Consider the following 15,144-nt stretch of genomic DNA (forward strand, 5'->3'; position numbering starts at 1 on the left):
CTGTGGCTACTGCTCCACCTCTGTGCCCCTGAAAACCAGCTCCACTGGGTTCTGGTCAGACACCTCAGGGCTCCCTGGGCTTGTCCTGACTGGCTGCCCTCACCCCGACCCCCTCAGCATCAGGCTCTGGGGCTCGGACCTGTCCTGTCTACACTTGCCCCAGCGGCTTGGGCGGGGCCTTTTGTCCATGAACAGCAACCCCAAACGTCAGACGCTGCAGCTGGTGTTGGCCAGCCGCCCCTGCGCCCGCCCCCAGGATGGGCAGCCCCTTCCTTCCCGGTGCTCTGACCAAAGGCTCTGAGGCCTCCTCACCTTCTCCTACCTGCATCCCATCGATGCGTCAAGAAGCCCTGGGGGTCCAACCGAGCGAACACTTCGGAGGCCGGGCCAGGCCCTCGCTGCTCCCCCTTCCCTCATGGACAGGCCATCTCCTTCAGGAGTGCACAGAAGCAGGCAGCGCTGGGAGCTATGGAAGGTCTAGGAAGAGGAAGCTGGCCTGCACCTGCACACGGCCTCCAGAGCTCCCAGGAAAGGCCCACGGTGGGATTCCTTTTCATTGTCACTACTCCTCACGTTGCTCCCGATTTATACCCAACTTCACATGTGTAGCTCTTCATTGTTTTATTCGCGTTCACAACCCCCCCCCCAAACTGGATGGGTATCTGCCTTCAAGGCCGTATGTAACCCCACCCTGCTGACCCTCCTCCCCTCTTCACTCTGCCTCCCTCAGCTGGCAGGTTTGAATGCAATGTCCCTTTGTCCCCGAGGCCTTCCCAGGTTACGGTTACTCTGAGGGAACTGCCGCCCTGTCCCACCCTGCTGTTTCTTTAGCACTTACCACCTTTCACACCAAACCCTTGCGATGTGGAACTCTGTCGTGGGGCCTGGAGAGACCACAGCACGAGGGCGGTGAGGGCACTAGGAACCCTAAGCTGCCACCTGGGGTGACCTGGGAGATGCTCCGGGGTTGGTGGCTCAGGCCCCCTTGGCACCCGCGGCCCCACCCCATGCTGCCCAGCAGCCCCAGCAGAAAGCAACCAGACGAGGTCTTCTGCTGTACTAATGTATTCCATCTTTCAAAAAGAAAGACATGATTTTAATATTACTTAACAATATGTTAAAAAAGTAGCCAGGCAGGCCTCCGTGTTAATACAGCCGGACACTCTAACAGACTGGATGGTGAGTACTGGGTGGGTTTTGGTTTCGGAACTCTCATTCTGCAAGGGGTCTTACACAGGCTGGCTACAAGTCAGGGGGTCAGACACAAACAGCGCGACGTGGACACTCTTAACCAGTAGATTGTGGAGAACGGATAGCCTGCCCCGCCGCCTGCCCGCCTGGGGGGGGGAGCTGAGTGCCGGCCAACGCCCCGATGGACGGGGACAGAGGACAGGACAGGGCGAGATGCACGGACGACAGCCACGTGGAGGGGGCGAACTCATCTCTGGCCACGGCCCAGGCCTCAGGCGAGGCCGCGGTGGGGGAAGCCCTGACGGGAGCCAAGCTTCCAGTCCGATGGCACAGAGCCACACCACAGGCTCACAGACTACACGCACACGAGCGAGCGGTGTGGGTCGAGCAACACGGCCTTGGTCTGGGGCTCAGGTGCGGCGGCCCACCTGGTACCACCGGGCGGGCACAGTGGCTCTGGGCCTGGCCCACCTCCCGCACAACGCGTCCCTCTAGGCAGTCCTCATTCAGTGGGCAGCAAAGGTGGCTTTTTTCAAGCTAAAATTGGACCAGTTGATGGACAGTCTTTGTCGGGTCTGTCTGGCGGAATCCAAGCAGAATCTGAAAGACAAAACACCAAACAGTCACGGTGAAATGTCCCCCCACCTGGGGTCCTCCTTGGGGGCTCAATGCGGGGCCTCACACTTTGCCACATGGCTGTCCCTGGGTCCCCACCTTCAGTACACTAGCTGGGGCCCCAAATGTCCTCTGGTGCTTTGTGTCTTCCTTCTCAACTCGCTCTGCAGGGAGCCGCCCAAGGGAAGTTTCTGGTGAGCCCAGCTGAGAAGCTGGGGCTGGGCCAACCCCACCAGGCTGCTGCCACCACTGCCCACCCGCCCTAATGTGCTGAGTCCCGGGGAAGCCAGCCAATCCTCACTGAGCCATAAATTCATGAATGGGTGACTGGAAACGAGAATTTTTATGGGGCCACGACACGGGTGACGGCAAGCCTGCCCCTGCCCCCACCCCGTCCCCACCCTCGGGGGCGTGGCAAGCACACAGGGGTGGCCTCCAGCCTGCAACCTCCCCTACCAGCTCTGAGCACCTACAGTACGCTGGGCCGCATTTTGAAAAGACCACACTTTGAAAAGACCACACGTTGCCACCGGCTTCCCAGGCAACAATGGACAAGTTTTGTGCTGAACAAAAGAAAGGGCATTTTCTTTCTCTTGCCTAATTTCTGAAGCTCTCACTTCTCAGCTGAGCAGCAGTAACTTGAGTTAGACCTGGACGTGGTTGTCGCTTGTCGGGAGGTGACCTCCCTCAGCTCGCTTACACTGGGGTTGCGTCGTGTAGCCAAGGCCTGTGTGCTGCTTGCCCGGGGCCTCCGTCCAGGTGCAGGGAGGGCCATGCCACCTACCACAGCCCGAATCCTCGTTCTCTGGCCACCCCCGCTGGAAGCCCCCACTCTGCCCCTGCTGTCTTGCCCTGCACGCTGACAACGGCCTCCTAACCACCTATGATCGTAAGTGTGCCCCTGGCCTTCGCAGCACAGCAGCCAGGCGCTCAGGAAGCGCATGCGCCCCGGCTCCAGCCTGCAGTGGATAGCTGACCCCGCAGCACAGGACACAGAGGCCAAGCTGCTGCCCGGGCCCAGGCCCAGTGTGCCCTGGCTCTGCCTGTGCCCTGGTTGCCACCTCCCTTCAGGCTTCCATGTTGTCAACTGTGGACAATGTCATGTGCCATGTACAGAACACGTGACATAGGGAACCACAACACAAGAGCCCGGGCAACTGACCCCAGGCCACGAGTGCCGGCACTGGCAACCCTGGGGCACCCGCTGTCCCTCCGAGCAGGAGTCACTGTCCTGGCGTGTGGTTCCCCGACTCCCAGGCCAGCCCCCCAACATGTGCCGTGCTTTCTGGACTCAGAGGGACGGAGCGCACTGGACTCCTTAGTGCTTCTCGCATCCAACATGTCGTGAGGCCAGTAATCCCTTACGATTTTCTTTTGCGGGGGAGTTGGCAAATGTAACACACATACAGAAGGGTGAATGAGACAAATGTGTAATATACAGAATAATTATAAAGCAAATATTGTGGATCAAGCCATGGGACAGCACCAGCACCCAGGGGCCTACAGTGTTTTCTTTAGTTACAGCCCTCCCTCCTCTCCTCAGAAGTGAGCACCATTCTGGCCTTTTATGTTAATAATTTCCTTGCTTTTCTTTATAGTCTTGACACCTTGTATGTGTCACGGAACAATATACTTAATTCTTTAAAATACACCCTATTTAGGTACAACTTATACACACTAAATTGCAGTTGTGTGAGTTCCTAGTGCCACCAAACACAAGCACCCAGAGCGCCATCACCTCAGTAAAGCTCAGCACATGACCCTGAAAGCCCCACATCTCCCTGCTGCCCTGGCCGTGGGCAGACGACGATGCTTTTCATAGCTGAGCAGTGTCCATGGGAAGGACAGAGCACAGTGCAGTGTACCTGTCCATCTGTTGTGCACATTTGGGGTGTTCCCACTTGGGGACTGTTACAAATGCAACTCCTGGGAACATCTGAGCCTATGTGTGGGCATGCTCATTTCTGGCAGGCGGACACCCAGGAGTGGAGCTGCTAGATTGAATGGTATTATATTACCAGTGCACTTTAGTTTGCCTATTTTGAACTTCATGTAAATAGGGTATTACATATATTCTTCTGCCCTATGGCTTTTGTTTCACATTCATCAGTGGTGCAGTTGCTCTAATGTGCTCCTTTCTGTTGCTATGTAACACCCACTGTATGACTATCCCAGGGTGTCAATTCCAACGCACTGTAGAAACACTGAAGTTCCAAACAACCCTTCTTGGGTTTTCCATCTACAGATAAGTTTGGGGAACCTTGATAGCTTTATGATATTAACTCTTCCTATCAATGAATACAGGATCTCTGGGATTTAGGTATTCTTTAATGTTGTTCAGTCAAGTTTCATGGTCTTCTGTGCACAGGTCTTGTGCAACTTTAGATTTATTCATGATACTACATAGATTTTGGTACTATTACAAATGCTGTCTGAATTTAAACTAGATTTTCGGATTATTGATGGTGCAGAGAAAAATAACTTCTGTATGCTGATCCCATAGCCAGTCTCTTGCTAAACTGTCCTGCACATTCGTTTGTGTAGACAATTAGATCACCTGTACAGTGGAAATTTATTTCTTCCTTTCCACTCAAGCCTTTAATTTCTTGTCGTTTTGCTGGGAATTACAATTGAACGCTGAACAGAAGTGGTGCTAGCGAGCATTTTTGTTTTGCATGGGCTTCCACACCTTTCCCATTCTGGAAAATGTTTCTTGTAGATTCCTCTTCTCTCTCTCGATAAATCCCCTTCTCAGGTGAAGGGTATTTCCTGCTGTTGCTACTACACTATTTTTCTTTTTTAAATTATAAATGGGTACTAAGATTTTATCAAATGTTTTTTTTGAACCCACTGAAATGAAATGGCTCTTCTTTAATATATTAATGTAGCAACTAGCACTTGTGGATTTCCTAATATTAAACAGTCCTTGCATTCATTCCCAGGATAACCCAGTTTGGGCATATATTGCTTTTTTAAATACACTGTTAGATTTGGAATGTGAGAATTTTCTCAATGACTTTTACATCTAATATTCACGAGAGAAACAAATCTGTTAACTTCATCTTTCCTGGTGTCGTGTTTGGCAGGTTTTGGTTATCAGAAGTTTACTTCTGCCATAAGACCAAGCGGGGGTGCGCTCTCGTGCTTCTTGTCTCTCCTTCCAATTCTCTGTTGGCATCTGTGCACAAGACCAGACAATCTGGTGTTTGAAACTAAGGGAGAATTCTCTGTATAACCGTCAGGATGTAGTTTTCTCATTGGGAAGACTTGTAACTACTGCTTTAATTTCTTTAATAGTTACTGAACAATTCAGACTATTTTTTTATTGGTTAATTTTGTATTTTATTTAAGTTTTTAAATTAAATGTTGTGAAGCTGTTCCCTGTATTCTCTTATTAATTAAAGTTTAAACTACCGTGTCTGTACTTACGTGCTTCTTTTTACTTATATATATTCACAAAATTAAAGAAACCCTCCTTATTATGGAAAATTTCAAATATGCCCAAAGTAGAATATGATTAATGCTTGACTACATCTGCTAAAATAAAATATATACATATACACACCCATAAATGATATATTATATATGTAATTTCCAGAAGCATTTAGAATTTGCAATATTTCAGATAGAAGTTAATGACTTTTTGCATTGCAAACTGCTGTGTGTGTATCATTTGAAACAAAGAAGTTAAAGTACTTCCAAAGAAAGGAGTTTTAAAATAAATCATTTTTGCCGTAATTCATAGTACATAAATATTATTGAACATAGTACTAATAAAATCTGCTTATTAGGAAAATTGAGCAAGTATCTAAAATGTTCCTTTTCTCCTTTGAAGCATGCCGGATCAGTGTGTTCTAACATCAGGAGCACCTGGGAGGCTTGCAAAAATGCAGACACTGGGTCGCTCCCTAGAGTGGCCCGATCCCAGGCTATGTTGCTGGTCCAGGACCACTGTGAGAACCACTGCCATCAACTAGTCTTCGCACACATGCGGCGGGGGAGAGAAGAGAATGAGTGTGCATGAGTGAAGGTTAGGGGCTATGGCAGGCCCTCACATGCTACTAAGTGGCCAGGCTGTTTGGCTAGTTGATAGAACCGCTGTCCAGACAACCGCCAGTGCAACAGGAGGATCATGTACAGTAACCATGAAACCGTCCTAACATTTACCGTTTGAAATATTCCACTTCCCTCTCCGTCTCATCCATGTCCACACTGTCTAGGTCGATATCTTTAGGCAGAAAGACATCATCTGTAAAATGAAAGGAAAGAGGCACGTCAAATTACAAGAGCAGGCCATCTTACCGGAACAGAACTCCGGCTTTACTTCATTTCAGCAACCTCACAAACTAAATTTTTTCTCAAATGAGGTTTTACAAACGGCCAAAGGTGGGCCGATCTCTCTCATGTGCGTGTGAGCAGCCAGGTCCAATGCGGCCATGATGGAACTCACATGTTTTCTGAGCAAAGCAGCCACTGCATCAGGTCCCACGGGAAGAGGCCCATTTGCTGGCGCCTGGCTCCCCAGTGCTGGAGGAAGGAGGGAGGGAGTGGGGCCACAGTGGTCAACAGAAGCTGCTAGAGGACAACAGAAGGCAGGCCCACGAGGGCAGTGCCGTCCCTTCCGGTGCCCTCATAGTAAGAGGCCATGATTGTACCCAGGACCAGGTCGCATGTCTACGGGAAGACGGCATTCACTTTGTCGTGCAGCATCCCAGGGACTGCATCCCAAACTTCAGGCCGTTTAGTAAAAAAGTAAGTACCCTCTCTGAAGACAGGAGGAGTAGGGGGCCGCCGACCGAGGACGACACCATGTCGGAGCCTCCGGCCCAGCACGGCCCCATCAAGGGACGAGACCACTGCCGCTCTGCTACCGGCGCGGCTCGTCCCTGCCGACCGCAGCATGGGCAGTGTTCGGAATCTTTAACAGACAGAGCACGCCTTTCTTCCACTCACTGGGGTATTCATTCCCACAGCAGCAGCATCCAGGCTACGCCTGTGGAATGGCAGCCACTGTCTCTGGTGGCTTCGCCCCAGAGTGCCCGTCCCGAGCATGTGCTCGCCCTCACGACCATGGCCCCTCCCAGCCACCCAGGCCTCCGCACACAGCCCTCCCTCCCTCCACCGTATCCCTGTGGGTTCAGCTACACCTGGACACTGAGCGACGCCACCACACCTCCAGCCCTGCCTTGGACCACTTCTGCTCCAGACCTCCACCTTTCAGGCAGCTGACCTCCTAACACGGGCCAAACTGTACCCTCATGATTGGCTGCAAGCTGGATCCTTTCCTGACAGTGACCTAGAAATAACCTTCCCCACCTCCCTTCCGCACCCTCTAGTCATACCTTCCACCATGACAGCAAGTTCTGGCAAGTTCTTCATGAATGCCCCCAACCCACTGCTATGTTTCAGTGCTGGCTGCTGCCACCTCCCAGCCAGGCTCCTTGGTTGTCCCACCTGCTCAATCTGCCTGTACGGGGTCATCCTGATGACATGTCTGACCGCAGCTCCCCACTAAGGCTATTCCGCAGGGGACTCGCCTGCTGTCTGCTCACTGCGGCCCTGCCCGGGATGAGGTGCGCAGGCGTGTTTACTGATGTCAAGGGGCCCAAGAAAGCACAGTCTCCACAGTCATTCCGCAATAGTTCTACAAGAGGCATAACTACAGAAGCCAACAGAGCAGGCAGGTCTGCTGGAAATGCTGTCGTAATAAAGCAGTCTTCAGTATTCCTTTGTTTCTGATTAGAATTAATAATCGGTACTGAAGCTCGGTATAAAAAAATGAGACAGAACTATAATCAGATTCAGTATCAGGAAAACATTTTTCACAACAAAACTACATTAACTAAAGCGGGCAAAAGTATGACCCAAGAATTTCATACTCAGCCAGGCTGTCTGTTCACTGTCAAGATGGTAGGAAATGGCTCCTTCGCCAGAGCTCAGAGAATAATATGCCTGCGCCTACTTGTGGACACGTGCTGAAGGTGTGCTCCCCCCACCAGGAGACGAGGGGACAGCTCAGCAGGAGGGCAATGTGAACGTTTCACGTATTTAACTGTGGACCTATTCATATTGTGTGTGTGTTCTGACAGAGCAAAAATAAGGCAGCTGAAAACTGGGAAGAGAAGGGACAGGGAAAGAGGAAAGTAGAAAGAATGGAATGAGCTCATTGACTGTTATCCAGGAAGTAAGTGGGCGAGAGGACCTCACCTGAAGCCGCTGTGAGAGGGTAAGCAGGAAACCAGGATGGGGCAAGAAAGGTGTAAGTGGGGAGCAATGCATAAGGACAAAAAAACCAAATGCCAAAGATTTTTAGAAATAAAAGAGTGAAGAAAACACACCACATAGAGAAGGAATCAGCAAATACACTCAGTAATTATAAAGTCATGTCAGGGTTAAGACCAACCATACAGTTATACCCGTCAATGGCAGTGGGCAGAACTCGTCTACAGGAAGCTTTTCAGATGGACTCACACAAAGCAAGACTCGGGGCTATGCTGCAGCCAGAGAATGACCGAAAACAAAGTGACTCAGAAGGGCTTGAAATGAAAGGATGAGGACAAAGGTGCCCCACTAGGCAAAGAGAAACAGAGAGAGACAAGGGGCAGCAATCGCCATTTTAGATAAAGCAGAATTAAAGCCAGAAGCACAACAAAAAGGACATTTTATAAATACTAAAAGCAGCAATTTATTAAGAAGATATTACAGACAGGAATATGCACCAAATGACATGGAAACTACCTTTATAAAGCAAAACTACAGGAGATGCAAGAGAACATAGAAACTCATCAATAGTAAATAACAGAAAACAGGTCAAGAGGACAAAAACAAAGATACAAAAGACCTAAACCTAATTTTCATCAATATATCACAGAGATATACAAAGGGTGCCAAAAAAATGTATACACATTTTAAAAAAGAAAAAATTATTAAAACTGTAATACTCAATATATACCGATAACACAAGATGAATGAACACAAGTCACGCTTGACTTCTACAATTACAAGAGGTGCTCAAAGCGGTTCCCATCAGCATCCAGACACTTCTGATGAAGGTGAATGAACCACTGCTTGAGCAACGTTGACCAGTGTTCACTTGCATATATTTTTTGGCACCCCCGGGGTGTCTGTGTGTATGTGTGTGTGTGTACACGTATATATAAAATTTTACACCATGATAAGAGAAAAAGATTTTTATCTCAAGTGCACATGGAACAGTCACAAAGAAAGTATCAGTAAGTTTCATGAAGCAGAAATACTACTAACAACACTCTCTGATCACAATAAAGCTAAAAAACCCTAGAAACCATTAACATAAAAAAGGCTCTCCCACCTGGAAACCTAAAAGCCACTTATTAAACTACTGGGTGAAAAGGGGAAAAAAAATCACTTGGAAATCACTGAACCAAAAAAAAAGAAAGACATTATCAGACACTATGGGATATAGTTAAAGGAATGATCAGAGGAAAATTCAAAGTGCTAAACACCCTGATGAATAAAAATGGAGGAATGAAAACAAAGGAACTAAATTCCCAAGTCAGAAAAGTTAGAAAATGGACAAAGTAAAACGAAAGAATGCACAGAAAGAAAAAGATAAAAGCAGAAATTAATGAGGTAGAGGAAAGAACAATAAATCTCATTAATAAATCAAGGGTCTGGTTTTTTAGAAATGTTAATAAAATAGACAAACTATTAACGGAATCAAACAGAATAGGGAAAAAGCACAAATACACAAAATAAAAACTGACGACATAAAACAACCATTGAAAAGAATTTTTCAAAAAACTATGTACCAGGATGGCAGGTTGGCTCAGTTGGTTAGAGCGCAGTGCTCATAACACCAATGTCACTGGCTCGAATCCCACATTGGCCAGTGAGCTGCGCCCTCCACAACTAAAGTAAAAATGACGACTTGACTTGGAGCTGATAGGTCCTGGAAAAAAACAGTGTTTTCCAATATTCCCCAATAAGAAAAACAAAACAAACAAACAAAACTATGTACCTTGCAGACATCTATGTAAATAAACTGGAAAATCTAACTGAAAGGATAATTTACTATGGAAATACATTTTACCAAAATTAACCTCATTAGAGACAGAAATACTAAATAGACAAATACTAAATAGACAATATTATCAAGGAACTACCTCACAAAAAAGCACCAAGCCCAGAGGGCTGTACAGATTTCCATCAAATCTTTAAAGCCTACCGTGTTTCCCTGAAAATAAGATCTAGCCAGACAATCAGCTCTAATGCGTCTTTTGGAGCAAAAATTAATATAAGACCTGGTATCATATTATATCGTATCGTATCATACCATACCCGGTCTTAATAAGATTGTCCGGCTAGAGCTTATTTTCGGGGAAACACAGTCGATAGTCCCAATGCAGATTGAATTGTTCTAGGACACGGAAAATGAAAAATAAATCAACCAAGAAAAACCTTCCTAATTCTTTATGAAGTATTTAATACCCAAAGCTAATGTAGAGAGCAGGAAAAAAAAAAGTCATCAAGCCGTATCTCATGAATGTTAATGTGAAATTAAATAAAGTAATAGCAAACAGAACCCCAAACCAAAGACTATAAAACATTACAAGCAAGTGGCTTTATTCCAGGAATCCAAGGTTGGTTTAATATTAGGAAATCCAGTAATGTAATAAGTCTGGATTATGTAATAAATCCAGTAATGTAATAAGAAGAAAAGTATTTCTCTCCACAGATGCTAGAAAATCTTTGACAAAATTCACACCAACTCCTGATAAAAACACTCAAGAAAAGTAGGAAACACTGGATATTTTCTTAACATAAAATAAACTGTAACCTAAAGCTAGAATCTTACTTGTGTGGAAACACCAGACATTTCTGTTAGGATCAAGAATGATGCAATAAAACAAGACAAAACAATTAGAGGCATAAGAATTAGAAAAGTTGGGCTGGCCTGGTGGCTCAGGTGTTGGAGGACCGTGCTCCTAATGCCGACCTAACACCAAGGTGGCCAGGTTGATGCCCACATGGGCCAGTGAGCTGCGCCCTCTATAGCTAAGATTGTGAATAACGGCTCGACCCGGAGCTGGGCTGCCTTGAGCAGCCATGTGCCGCCAGGAGTGGTCGGTGGACAGCGTGAGTGGCTGGCAGCCAGTGTGAGCTGCTGTGGCCTACCGTGGGCTGCTGTGTGCTGCCATGAGTGGCCAGCAGCCAGCGAAAGCTACTATGGGCTGCTGTGAGCGTCTGACCGACGACAAGCGACCAACTGCCTCAGCCGGGGAAGCGCAGAGCTCATAATACCAGTGTGGGCCAGGGAGCTGCGTCCTACACAACTAGATTGGGAAACGATTTGAACCGGAGTGGGGGGCGGGGGATGGAAGAAGGGAAAAAAAAATTAGAAAAGGTAAGCTTCCCCTACTTGCAGAAATATGATAAAATACCTGAAAAACCCTAGCAAATCAACAATAAGGCCCAAATGGTAACTCAGTCAGGTAGAAGATATAAAGTTAGTTATAGAAACCAACATCTTTTCTATGTCAAATAACCAGTTAGAGGAGCACTGTCCAAAAGAAATACAATGTGAGCCACATACATAATTGAAGATTTTCTAGTGGCCATATAAAAAAATCAAACAGAGGGGCTGGCCCGGTGGCTCAGGCGGTTAGAGCTCCATGCTCCTAACTCCGAAGGCTGCCGGTTCGATTCCCACATGGGCCAGTGGGCTCTCAACCACAAGGTTGTCAGTTCAATTCCTCGAGTCCCTCAAGGGATGGTGGGCAGCGCCCCCTGCAACTAAGATTGAACAGGCACCTTAAGCTGAACTGCCGCTGAGCTCCCAGATGGCTCAGTTGGTTGGAACGCATCCTCTCAACCACAAGGTTGCCAGTTCGATTCCTCAACTCTCTCAAGGGATGGTGGGCAGCGCCCCCTGCAACTAGTAATGGCAACTGGATCTGGCGCTGAGCTGCGCCCTCCACAACTAAGACTGAAAGGACAACAACTTGACTTGGAAAAAAGTCCTGGAAGTACACACTGTTCCCCAATAAAGTCCTGTTCCCCTTCCCCAATAAAATCTTTAAAAAAATAAAATTAAAATTAAAAAAGAAACAAGTGTCATTAATTTTAGTAACATATATTTCACTTAAACATCCCAAATTTCATAATTTCAACATGTAATCAGCATAAAAAATCATATTCAGATATTTTACATTCTTCTGCTTCATACTAGGTTTCCCAAATGTGGTGTACATTTTACGTGTACAATACTCCTCAATTTGGACTGGCCACGTTTCAAGTGTTCAACATGTGACATGGGACTAGTGGCTAGTGTACTGGATAGCGCAGAGTTAGAAGACTCTGGCAGAGAATACCCCATTAAAATTAAAAAGAAGGAAGATTAAATACTTAGGAATAAGCTCAATAAGGTAAAAAACCTATGAGAGAAAAATTTAAAAATCCCCAGAAGTATACCTACACTAAAGTAGACTTGAATAAATGGAAAAATACCCCTTGCTCTTGGGAGGGGTGATCAACGTCATAAAGATATTGATTCTCCCTAATAAATTTATTAATTTAATGCAATCCCAACACCAATAAGCTTTTTTATGGGGTCAGGCATGCTGAACTAAGTTCACATGGAGACACCAACATGAAAGAATGACTGGGAAAACACTGAAAATGAAAAGCTATGCATATAGAATAGCCCTCTGAGTCATTGAAACATAATGAGGTGTAATCAAACAATATGGTGAAAATTTAAATTAAAAAAAACTTATTACAGTAAAAGACACATTTCCATTAATCCCTTTCAAAATACTCTTCCTTGCTTTGAACACTCTTATCCTATCATTCCTGCCCCTTTCTGAAGCAGTGCTGGAAGTCCTCTTTCGGGAGTGTCTTTAGTTGTGTTGTCGTGGCTGCCTCCATATCCTGAATCATTCTGACTTTGGGGAAGAGCCAGAAGTCGCGCGGTGCCAGATCTGGTGAATAAGGTGGATGAGGACACACTGTAATGTTTTTACTTGACAGAAATTGCTGTACCAGAAGTGATGTGTGACATGGAGCATTGTCATGATGGAGGATGACTTATGGCACTTTAAAATACACCTTCTCTCAACCGTAGCTCACACCCGGCTGACTACTGAACAAGTTGAAACTTGTCACATACTAAGTCTCGACACGCCACTTCCAGTATTGAAGGTCCCTGCCTTTCCATTGGATGGCACTTGGCAGCAGTATTCACTGTAGTTTGTGATCACAGCGGACAGGCTCCGTGTCACACATCGCGTCTGGTACGGCAACTTCTGTCCAATAAAAACATTACGGTGTGTCCTCCTCCACCTTACTCACTGGATTTGGCACCGTGCAACATCTGGCTCTTCCCCAAAGTCAAAATGACCATGAAAGGTAAACATTTTGAATTGATTCAGGACATCGAGGCAGCCACAACAGCACAACTAAAGACACTCACGAAAGAGGACTTCCAGAACTGCTTCAGAAAGTGGCAAGGATGATGGGATGAGTGTGTTCAAAGCGAGGGGGAGTATTTTGAGGAGGGTTAATGGCAATGTGTCTTTTTATGTAATACATTTTTTTTTTCAATTTAAACATTCACCGTATCGTTTGATCACACCTTGTACAGATCCTCTCATGCAATAACAGTACACGAATAAACAAAGAGGAAAAGAACAGAAATTCTGACCCACGTTCACATGGACATTTAGTGTAACAAAGGTGGTACCCTGAATCACTAAAGCAAGATGAGCTTTTTAATAGCTGGCGCGGGGACAACTGGCTAACCTTTTGGAAAAAGATAAAATTGATCCATGCCTCACAGATACACAAGAATAAATTCCAAATGTGTGAGCTAAATGACAAAAGAAAAACCACACAAACATTAGAAGAAAACATGGACACATTCTTTAACTTTAGTGTTAGCGTAAAGCTTTCTAACAATTATTTAAAATCCAGAGGCAATAAAACATGGACGGACTATAGAAAATTAAAAACAGCAAAAACAAAACGAACTTCTGCATGGCTAAAAAGCATCATAAACACAGTCAGAACACAACCTATGACCTGGGAGATGGTAATGCAGTTAGAAGGGTAATGTCTCTAGTATATACAGGACTCTGAAACATGGAAGAAAAACAGTAAAAATGAGAAAAAGATATGAATAGACAATTCATTAAAAAGATATGCAAATAGCCCTTACAAATATGACCTCACTGCTTTTTTTTTTGCACCAGCTCTCGCGTTCTCTCTTTCTCTCTCCCTCTCCCTCTCTCTGTTTCTCTCTCTCACCTCGGCTAGGCCCATTCTCTTCCCTGAGAATGCATCACTAATAAATAGGAAAAAAAAAATGACCTCACCGTAATTGGGAGAAAAACACAAATGAAACAAGATGTACACTGTAGCTCACTTTTGAGTAACGGATTGGCTCACGGTACAGAGCCTGAGACCCTGTTGGCCAGGCTGTGGGAACCAGGCACGTGGTGGGAATGCAAAGGACGGTGTGCGCAATTCGGTGATATCTAGCAAAACGCTGTCTGTACTTCCCTCTGACACAGCATCCCTCTTCTGGGAAATTGCTCTGAACAAACACTTCCAAACAGGAAAACACACGCACAAGAGTGTTTCCTGCGGCACCGTGTGTGGCGACAAGCACTAGCGCAACTGACATGCCGTGCACAGCAGACTGGCAGACCACAGCACGCTTTAGATGGAGCACTACAGCCGTGAAGACAATGAGGCCCAGCTGATTTCCAGAACATACTGAGGGGCAAGACAGCAAAGAGTGTCTTCAGTCTGCAACCTTCTGTGTAAAAAGGAAAGCTAATAAGAAACTGCATAGTTACCTATAGTAAGTGGGTGGGAATGAGACGGATGAAAACTAGGATTGGGAAGAGAAATAAAAGAAACTGGAATGCAAACAAAGGGACCCACTGTCTTTCGAGTGCCTGTCACTGCGTGGCACTGAACTATAGCGACGCGTACACTCCAGGGAAGGACTAACCCCAGGCACCCACCGGCTGAAGGCAGAGGGACCGTGAACACACTGAGAACAAGCTCACTGTCTGTTTCTCACAGTGCTGAGGGTGAGCGGTTCTGAGAGCACGGATGTGCATTCCAGGACTGCATGAGTCAGCGAACACCGTCCAGGGTCTGAGAAGGGCGTAGTGAATGTGGGAGTCGTAGTGGATGGGGGAGGTCCGGAGAGGGAGGCACTGGAGCCATCAGAGCGAGCTTGTGGCTTTCACTACAGAAATGTGAACAGAAATAGACCCACCCCCACCTCCCTCCCTGGCTCTGTCGACGGCAAGGGCCTAGAAGCACTGACCCACCAGGAGCAGCCAG

At 46.6% G+C, this 15,144-nt stretch overlaps 1 protein-coding gene across 1 annotated transcript in view; it reads right to left on the reverse strand.

Annotated features, from left to right (window-relative positions):
• Positions 1–605: 605 nt before the first annotated feature.
• FAM193A (family with sequence similarity 193 member A) overlaps positions 606–15,144 on the reverse strand; it is a 110,849-nt gene continuing 96,310 nt past the window's right edge. The window contains exons 20-21 of the mRNA XM_081056876.1: positions 5,974–6,055; positions 606–1,791 (exon numbers count right to left, since the gene is read on the reverse strand). Of these exons, the coding sequence (XP_080913002.1) occupies positions 1,698–1,791; positions 5,974–6,055 (176 nt within the window). The 3' untranslated portion in view covers positions 606–1,697. The remainder of the gene's footprint in view (positions 1,792–5,973; positions 6,056–15,144) is intronic.

This window comes from Rhinolophus hipposideros (genome assembly GCF_964194185.1).
Source record: "Rhinolophus hipposideros genome assembly, chromosome: 1".
NCBI classification, from domain to species: domain Eukaryota; kingdom Metazoa; phylum Chordata; class Mammalia; order Chiroptera; family Rhinolophidae; genus Rhinolophus; species Rhinolophus hipposideros.